The sequence below is a fragment of the Felis catus genome, chromosome A2 (assembly GCF_018350175.1).
Source record: "Felis catus isolate Fca126 chromosome A2, F.catus_Fca126_mat1.0, whole genome shotgun sequence".
Lineage (NCBI taxonomy): Eukaryota > Metazoa > Chordata > Mammalia > Carnivora > Felidae > Felis > Felis catus.
In genome coordinates this window covers 19,550,154-19,560,127 of record NC_058369.1, presented here as the reverse complement: position 1 = coordinate 19,560,127, position 9,974 = coordinate 19,550,154, and the positions used below count along the sequence as shown (strand labels likewise).

Genomic DNA, 9,974 nt, shown 5'->3' with positions numbered 1-9,974 from the left:
CCCCCCTCCCGCCCCGCGCGTCCCCGACTTGAGGCCGGGCTTGGTCAGCCTTAAAGGGCCAGGCGGGCCCTGGCAGGACCGGGCGTGGAGGGAGCCTCCGGCGGGCCCCGCCCCTGAGCCCCGACGGAAATAGGGGGCGTGGCTTCCCGAAGGAGAGCGGAAACCTCCTAAGCTCCCGGGCCCCGGGACCGCGAGGGCAGTGAGAGCCCCGGAGCTTACCAGCGACCTACGAAGTGACAGCGCAGTTTCTCTTGGAGCCACAGGAAGCCACTTGAGTCGGGCGTTTTCTCTGCACGCTGCCAGGCGGCCCTCTAGCAAGGCTTGTAAGGCTTGCGACTTCCTTAGTGGTGGCCCACCGCCAGCGTTACCTAAAGTCTTAATTTTTGCCATGGAGCCACGTGAAATGGCATTTCGTTGTGATTCGCGTTTTTCCCATCCCTGTGGGCTCTGGGTGTCTCTCGCCTTCTGTGCATCTCCTGCTCATATCCGTGGCTTTCCCCCTCCCCCCCCCCCCCCCCCCGTTTGGGATGAAGCGTCCTTAGACCAGATATCCTAAATTCCCGTTTGTCAGATCCATCAACTTTTCACCTTCTGGTTTGAGCTTTTGGTATCGTGTTTACAAAATCGCCTCCTCCCACCCCAGATACTCTTTGGCTATGTGGTGCTCCCTTCCACATTTAGGTCTCTATTCTGAGCCCATTTTATACCTTAGGTATTTTGATAGTTTTCCCATCACAGGCTGTTAAACACCTCATTTCACAGATGAGGAAACTGAGGACCCCTGAGAGGAAACAACTTGTCTAGAGTCGCAGTGGGTGTTGTTCTCTCCTGGGACTAATCTGCACTACACCAGCACACCCCTCTCACTCCCCAACCCTCAGACTGAGGGACTGGAACAAAGTGGTTCACTTGGTACTGGGAAAGGGAGCCTTGGGTCATGATCTCTGCGCGGGCCTCTGCTGCCATCTACAGGCCACTGGCATAACTGCAGGCACAGCCTAGGTCCCACCCGTAGGTGTCTCTGAGTCCTTCTGACTTTGGGATTGGGCCGGACTAGCGCTCTCACCCACCTCCCATGCATGCCCCAGCACAAATACGCACGTAGGTGCACGTGGATTCCTGGGGTCCTGTAGGTCCAAGGCTCTTCAGAGCAGTTCCTGGAGAGCTGGAACCTGCTGTGCTGGAGGAAAGTGCCCAGGGCTCTGACCTGTCTCCTTGAAACACTCTTCAAGCTAGCAGAGTTCAGTGAAGCAGAGGCCCTGATGATGACCTCAACTGACCGTACTGAACCCTTCTTTTGGACTAGACACTGTGTGGGTGTTCTACCTGGGCACTCCATGACCTCACTGGAACCAGAGTAGGCAGGGCTAAACACATCCCACACAGCCTACAAGACAGACAAGCCCTAGAGATCAAGCAACCTGCCTAAGATCAGTAGCTGTCATGGCAGAGTCTCCATCCCAACCCCTGAAGAACAACTCCAGGGCCCAGCTCTTACCCTCAAATGATGCTCTCCTCCCCTGTGCCTCCCTGCCCCATTCCTACATCCACATGTACAAATATGCTCTCACATATGTTCAAATATGCACACAAATGCACAAATATGTACACATGTGTACAGACACATGGGCATGCACATGCACACCACACACATACACACATTTATGCCTAGCTGGACCCAGAATCTCTCTCCCTGAGTCCCACTTAAGAATCTGATCCAAGATCTCAGAGCCTTGGAGGAAGCCCTGTGATCTGGAAACTTCTGCAGCTTGGAGACTGGAGAAGGATCCTCCCTCTGGAGGTGATTGGTTTGGGCCAGGTGCCCAAAGCTGAGCAAGATCTCATTCTGGACAAGCAGGGTCCCACTCAAAAGCAGAGTGCTAGGCAGCTGAGGGTGGCTCCTTGTCCCAGCCAAAGTTATCTCAGTGTATGCTGTAGTTGCTGAGATATCTTATTTTCTAAAAATGGAATTAGATTACAATTATTCTAAACATTTTATAATTGTATTTTTTAACTTATCTCTTTTAATTAAAATTTAATTGCATAAGTAAAACTTGGTTGTTATAATAAATTCAAACCATAGGGAAATGTAAAAAGTAAGCACTGGTGATGCCTGTCCTCTTGCAGTCTCCATAACCAATGCCAGCGCTTACAAAAGCACACACATTTCCCATGTAGGTCCATCACAGACAAATGTTTTGCAACTGCTCATTTAATCCAAGAGAGTCAGAAGGTGTGGTTTCCCTTAGCTGCTCATTTTCCAGCAACCACCTGCACACTGATAGGAGAATTCAGCATTTGGGATGGCTGGGCAGGGGTGGGTTCATGGTGGCAGACTTTGCCACACAGTCCTCCATGATAGCTGTATGTCCAAGAAGTCTAGGGCTGAGGCCTTTGGAATAGCTTACAGTGGCAAAGAGGTCCAGTGAGTGTGGGGAGAGGAGGAGAGGGCTAAATATATCCCCTACACACATACGCATGTGAACTGTCCTTCAGGGGGAGGAGAGGCTGCAAATGATGAGAGTAGAGAGACCAAATAAGCCAGACTTTGAGGAAGGCACTGCTGGTATTATTGTGACTGACCCATCTTGTGACTGTTTTGGGTAGGAAGAAGCAGGGAGATCCTGTGACAAGGCCAATCCCTGGAGTGGGAGGAGGGGTTATCCTGGAATATGGAAATTTGTTGAGTGAAACCATGAGAGGACTCGCCACTGGGTGGCGATGTGGGCCTAGCAGTTAGAGCAAGAGTGTGTAGGGAGCAGACAGCAGGAAAGGTGATAAAGAGTTGGCCAAGGGGACCCACAACACCTGGGGCAAAACAGGGGCAGGCCACATACTGTGCACACAGGTGCATAACTGTCAAATTCACGAAAGGTGGCTGGAGGGCAAAACCCTTGGGGCCCTCTAATTTAACATACAGAACTGCATAATCACTGACATCTGTAAGGGAGCTTTCAAGGGGACACCATTGGGGTACTCTGACATGGACTGGCCTGGAGGCAGGAAGCTTCACTGAGGACCTTAAAGCTGGATCTTGAAGGATGCCCAGGAGTTGTTAGGTCAAGGCACTTAGAGACGATGGGGCACTGGGGGGAACTGGGCTACAAGCCCCAACTAACCACTTGTCAGCTGTGAGATCTAGGGTGCATTTTAACTTCTCTGTGCAACAATCTCCTCACCTGTAAAGAGGACACAATATATAATGGTTAGACAATGAAATGAGGCTGGAAATCGCTGAGAGCACCTGGCACATACTAAGTGTTCTGTAAAATACTCACAGTTAGAGGGAAGACAGAGTCTTGAGGTAGAGAACTTGGGATTTGACCCCATAGAGACTCAGGTACCCAGGTTCAAATCCTAGTTGTTGCTTGGCAGCTTGAAGCCCCTTTGTCTTCATAATAATGGAGCGGTAGACAGTTTCTACTGAAGAGACTGCACCCTACATAGGTGCGTCATGCTGTGGTCTCCCAGTGCCCAAGCCATCAAGTGAGTAATGAAGTCTAGACACTTGCCCCCATCCCAAGATTGGGATGTGCCTTCTCCCCCAAGTCTTTCAGAGAAAACATTCTCGCCTGGATCCTTTTGGCTGTGATGGATCCTTGACCCCCGCGAACCTGTTCGGATCTGAGGCCCCCCTCTGTGCCCCTCCCCTCCTCTCATGTCCTTCTCCAAACCCCACCCCATGCCACCAGTTTCCCCACCACCGCACACAGAGTCCGGAGATCCAAGTGCGGCCCACAGGGGGCGCTTGCACACCAGACAGACCGCCTTGAGGGAGCCGCTAGCTGGGAGAACAGACCCAAGACCCTGCCTCGTGCTGCCACCAGTTCTACAGAGAGATACAGGGGCCTGTCCCCAGTGAAGCGGAATGCCCGAAAGAAGTCTGCGCTCGGGTGGGGAGAACCCCTGTCCCGGAGAACCCCTGCCCCGCCCTGGCCTTCTTCAACCCGGTTTTTCCCTGGTGGTCCCTAGGTCACGCTCAACCCGACTAGTTTGTCTGCCTCGCATCTCAAAACTGCAATTGGCCCGCCCCCCCCCCGAGCTGCGATTGGTCAGCGCGTGGGGCCCCGCCCCATTTTCCTGGAAAGTTCTTGGAAATCTGTCAAAGGTGTTTCCTTTAGCGGCCCTGAGCCTACTCTAGGAGCCGGCGCCCCCGCCAGCGCCCCTCCCCGGCCCGGCAGCACTGCCGGCGGTTCTAGGAAGACGTCGCTTCCGGGAAGGGCTGGGACACAGAGGACAAAAGATTAGGCGGCTCGCCCCGCCCCACCCTCCCGGCCCGCCCCCAGCGCCCTCCCGGCCAGCCAGCGCCTTGGCCTCTCATTCCCATCCCGTCGCCGGTGCGCCCTGGGAGCCTGCCTTACGAGCGAGACCTGCGCCCACGGGCTCCCTCCAGCCGCCACCGTCCGGCTGAGCCTCAGCTCCGGAGCTGCCGCTGCCGCTGCCGGAACATGGTCCTCTGCGTTCAGGGGTAAGCGCGGCTCGCCGTCCCAGCCGGGCGACGGCGCCCGGCGTTCGGGAGAGTACCGCCTCGTGCTAGCTGCCGGCTATTGAGAGGGCTTGACGGGTCGGAAATGACCGAGTGCGGAAGGACCTCAGGGTGACAACACCGTCACCACCCTATTCGCACTGTGGGTAGTGAAACTGGGGGTCGGCTGGCGACGGGAGGAGCACCGGGTAGCCTAAGCCTGGGTTCTGGCTGGAGCAGCTGAACGCCAGCGGAGTTCATCCTCCAAGAAGTGGCTCACCTGCCCAGACCCCCTTCTGGGCCCAGAGCGCTCTACCCTAGCCTGCAGGCCGCAGGGCCTACCGCTGACCTTAGGTTAGCCCCTGCCCCTCTCTGATTTCACTGTTCTGCCATGGGCTAGCAATTAGGCTTTTCTTGGGAAGCCAGTCTGAGATCCTCGCCTCCCCCCAGGTTGGCTAAGCAGCAGGTCTTGGAAGAGCCTGAATTTTGCCCGTGGCACCCCCACAATTGCCTTGCCCCTCCTCAGTCCAGTCTGGGATCCCAGTGAGGACTTGACTCCTGCCTCCCTTCTCCAACTTTCCTCAAAGACTAGGATGGTGTGGAGGCTGGTAAGACAGTCCTGGCCTCAACTGAGCATTCTTCCTCAGCATTCCTTCCACCTCAGCATCCCCTTCAACAATGGGTCTGATACTCTCCAGACTGATCTGACAGGAGTTCAGGAAAGCTCCAGGGAGTGAGAAAGAAGATATGAGTGAGCACTCCACACCCAGGAAGAGCTGGGTGGCCCAGTGGCTGTTGTTATCAAAACTGGCATAGTACCAAGTGAAGAAGGTTGGAAGGTGGGGCAAGGCTGAAGTGCCCCTTGCTCTGAGCAGGTCTGCTTCCAGGGAGGAAACCCAGAGGTGCCAGGAAAACTATACTACTATACTTCTCCCTGGCCGTCTCCAGCATACCCCTCCTCTGAATTTTGGGACTCCTGAACACCCCCGCACCCTGTCCTCCAGATCCCCCCAGTTCTGAAGTCCCACATTCTCTTTTTACTTTGTTCCAGCTAAAAGTCCCTTGGAACCCCAGGACCAGTGTTGGGTGTCAGGGAGCAAGATTTTTAAGACCTCCACACACACACAGCCACAAACCAGCTGGTGCCCTCCCAAGGTAGGGGGCAGAGATTCCCAAATATAGGTTTGGGCTCCCAGCTTTGCTTGAGGGGGTCCACCCTCAGGGTTGAGTTTGCCCCACTGGCATGCATCCCCAGGCGGGACGCACAGGCTGGGTTCCACAACAGGCACACACAGGTACAGGCCACCCACACCTGGAACACACAAGCCATCGCCCCCGCCATGACGGCAGCTGTGGACACACCCCTCCTAAGATACACAGTCACTCACCAGGAACTGTGGGGACCAATACAGCTCCTTACACACCCAGATACCTTATTGACCTTGGAGGTGCCCATGCCCACAAGTGCCCTGCTAAGCTGTCTGGACATGGCCACCCCCAGGCGCTCTGGCCTGACTGGCTAGCCTGAGCTGAGCTTTGGGTCCCAGCAGGCAGGCCACCAGCTAGTTCCTTGGAACGTGGCTCCCCCACTAGGATTCCAGAGCTCCCACAGTACAACGAGAGTGGGTATGGAAAAGTATTAAACAAACTGTGGTGTGCCAGGGTCTTGTGGCCTCGTCTCCCAATTTGTTAACATCTTCTAATGCTCACCTATAACCTACACTGTCAGATCTGGCTCCTCTGCCTGCGTCCTGCCAAGGCTTCTGCCTACCTCATCCTGCCTCATAAGCAATCTCTGGCACAGTTTACCCATGCTCTCATCTCTGCCTGGAGTGCCTTCCCCCTACTCCTTCCTTTGGCCTGGCAGACTCAGCTCAGGAACAGGCAGACCTTGACTCCCCCATGACACCCTTTGTGTTTGTGACTTTGGGTTATAAGATCTCCTTGAAGGCAAGGCCCATGGTTTTATTATCTTGGTGTCCTGCGGCCCAGTAGGGGACCAGACCCAGAACTGAGGCCTGAGGATGTATTTTCTGAGGAGTGAGGAAGGATCAGCAGTCTCTTCCTGGGAGCCAATCCTTGCCCCTCACTCCCTGGAAGTCCCAGGATCACCATGCTGGGTGGCCTTCCCCTAGAGAAAAGCTACTGCTCAGATTGGGGCTGGCTCAGCAACCCAACTCTAGTCACCTGACAAGATGGTGTTGCCAACCCCCTCAGGATCTGGGCTGGTAGCATCCCTTATGAGGGGGTAGAGAAGCTGAACAGTCCTAGTGAACAGCAAGGTTTACATAAGGTCATAGAGCCTCGTAGGACTGGCTTGCCAGGGTGGGATCTGGAATGTAGAATGAGTACCCTGTTCTTTGGTGGGAGGTCCTGTTTATGGGAAGTGGGATTTGCCAGTGCCTTTAAAGCCACTGTCCACCCCAGACCCTCAGCTGGGAGGAGCAGAAAACAGGATGGGAGTCTGACCTGTTTAGGGAGATTGTTCCAGCCTCTAAGCCCTGGCCAGTGTGGACCTCGGTCCCTCCTACAGATACTCCTATCCATGCGGAGGTAGCATATGACCTTAGGCATCCTATCATAATTTTGGGACCTCTCTGGAGCACCCCATGAAGGCCCAGGCCATGGCTCAAGCAGAACCAGCGCCATTTAATCTAATCAGCCCACCTCAACCAACAGGGCACCCATGTGAGGCTTCTTTGCACTGGATCCTACTGTTGTCAGGGACATCAGTTGTCCATTGTGGGCTAGAAATCTTATAGGGCATGATCTGTGTTGTCAGCTGGTGCAAAATAGACTAATTAATGTTCAATAAATGCAGGAGGGTGGAGAAGTCTCTTTCAAAAGTGAATCAACATGTAGGGGAAGCTATCAAGGAGCCTTTTGTGATGACAGCTGGGAGGCGGGGTACTGATCTCATTGAGCCCATGAGTGGGCAAAGGGGAAACTGAGGCTCATAGTGAGATGGACTGGCCAGAAGTCATATAGCCGGTCTGGGTTATAGAGGGTCTCTGGTAACAGGAGGGCATAGGGCCTCCACTCACTGCCCATCCACCCCCTTCTAGACCCTGTTCTTTGCTGGCTGTGGAGCAGATCGGGCAGCGGCCCCTGTGGACCCAGTCCCTGGAGCTGCCCGAACCAGCTATGCAGCCTTTGCCTGCCGGGTCCTTCCTGGAGGAGGTGGCAGAGGAGACCCCAGCCCAGCCAGAGAGTGAACCCAAGGTGCTGGACCCTGAGGAGGATCTGCTATGCATAGCCAAGACTTTCTCTTACCTTCGGGAATCTGGTGAGTTTGAGGAGGGAAGCAGGCCTTGTCCTGGGAAGTCCAATGGGGAAAGCTTAGCTCTGTCTGTTGAGTCTGGTTTGAGAGACATGGCCCTGCCCAGGAGAGTCTGATGGGGGGGGGGGGTACAGTCCTCCCCATGGAAGTGTAAAGGGGGAGGCAGAGTCCTGCTCTGCCCTGTGTTGGTGCCCCCAACTAAATTCCACTGTGACTAGTCTCTTGGCCCCGTCTCCACTTGCCTAGGCTGGTATTGGGGTTCCATTACGGCCAGCGAGGCCCGACAACACCTGCAGAAGATGCCAGAGGGCACGTTCCTGGTACGTGACAGCACCCACCCCAGCTATCTATTCACTCTGTCTGTCAAAACCACTCGAGGCCCTACCAACGTACGCATTGAGTACGCTGACTCCAGCTTCCGCCTGGACTCCAACTGCCTGTCCAGGCCACGCATCCTGGCCTTCCCAGACGTGGTCAGCCTCGTGCAGCACTATGTGGCCTCCTGTACTGCTGACACCCGAAGTGACAGCCCTGAACCTGCACCCACCCCAGCCCTGCCTACCCCTAAGGAAGATGCACCTGGTGACCCAGCACTACCTGCCCCTGCAGTCACCGCCGTGCACCTAAAACTGGTGCAGCCCTTTGTGCGCAGAAGCAGTGCCCGCAGCCTGCAGCACCTGTGCCGCCTTGTCATCAACCGTCTGGTGGCTGATGTAGACTGCCTGCCACTGCCCCGGCGCATGGCTGACTACCTCCGACAGTACCCCTTCCAGCTCTGACCCACCTGAGCATCCGCCTAGCCTCACCCAGACATACCCTGGAAGGGACACGGGCCCCAGCTGGACTTGGGCTCCCATCGTCCCTCCTCCAGTTATCCTAGTGACTGCAAGCACCTGACAGCTGGACCAGGAAGAGTCAGCAGGAGCAAGGCTGGGGGTGAGGGGTAGAGAAAAGTGTCACACAACTTGAAGGTCAACACCCCCAGCTCCCATGTGGCTCCGTTGTGGTGAGCCATGTGTCAGAAGAGAGGGAGACAGGCGGGACCTTGTCTCACCTTGTGGGTGAGGCCCAGGCCCCCATTTGCCTGTTGTGGGCTCTTGAACTGTATAGACTTTGCCAGCCCTGGTGTCTCAGTCCACAGGGTGGGGCAGGCCCCCTCCTTCTAGCCAGCCTGTCTCAGGAAGGATGGCGGCCAGAGGAACTGAGGTTGACAGTGACAGTCCCTTGATGGGGGAACAGGCCAGGCTGAGGGACTACAAAGTTATACAGTATTTATTTATTTATTCTCCTTGGGTTTGTCTCAAGGTGAGCCAATCCCACCTCTCTGCCCTGAGCCCTGAGTGCTCTGGAGACCCCAGCTCTGCCCCAACTTCTCTGGTTCCTCCTGGTGGAGAGCCCCATCCTGAGACATGTTGCTGGATCCAAGGCAGTTCTGGATATCCTGGCACTGACCCACCCACCTGTGAATGTGTGCACCCTCTTCTGCCCCCAGCCCTGTTTTGGGAGGGTGGGAAAGCGGACAAGAAAATGAAGCCAAAGTGTCAGTGCCCAGGAGAGCCTGCCACTCACCCCCTCGCAGGGCAGAGCCCTGTCTGCACAGAGCTGGTCTCGGTGGGGCACCAGCCTGCGGGAGCATGTGTGCAGTGTCAGGAAGCAGCATGTTGGCTCCACAGCTGCTGCTCCAGCTCTGCTGGGTCGGCTTCCTGCCCAGGAAGGTGCCTGCACACGAGAGGGAAAGAAATACCTATCTGATAAGACTTTATAAAATAAGTATTATAACAAGCAAAACCCAGTTTGGTAGTCTTTTTTCTTCCACTGATTTTTCTGTATTGACAATAAAATTGTACTTTTCATTTAAGGAGACCTCAGTGAGACCTCTTTTGAGTTCTTACACAATTTGTCCCCTTTGATATTATTTTCCCCCACTTTACATCTGGGTCAGCTGGGGCCCAGTGACCTGTGGCTGAGCAGGCCCTGCTAGGGGACCCTTTGAAGAGTTGGGGAGGTACAGGGAGCAGCCTTCCTCTCTCGTTACCTCTTGCTCCCCTTGGAGGATGGGAGGCAGGAGGTGAAGGCCAGCTGGACTGCCTGCAGGGTCATTGACCAGGTGACTGCCAGGGCGGGGGATGGTGGCAGAGGAGCACCAGACTGGAGAGACGTGTAAACAGGAGATATCAAAGACTGGAAGTAGAGAATGCTGGGGGATGGGTGCTGTGGGGGCACCCACTC

At 55.3% G+C, this 9,974-nt stretch overlaps 1 protein-coding gene across 1 annotated transcript; it reads left to right on the top strand.

Annotated features, from left to right (window-relative positions):
- The first annotated feature begins 4,291 nt into the window (after nt 1-4,291).
- CISH (cytokine inducible SH2 containing protein) lies at nt 4,292-9,608 on the top strand. The gene is made up of 3 exons (XM_003982272.6): nt 4,292-4,468; nt 7,531-7,751; nt 7,992-9,608. The coding sequence occupies exons 1-3, from the start codon at nt 4,449-4,451 to the stop codon at nt 8,522-8,524; spliced, it is 774 nt and encodes a 257-aa protein (XP_003982321.1). The 5' UTR covers nt 4,292-4,448; the 3' UTR covers nt 8,525-9,608.
- The last annotated feature ends 366 nt before the right edge of the window (nt 9,609-9,974 follow it).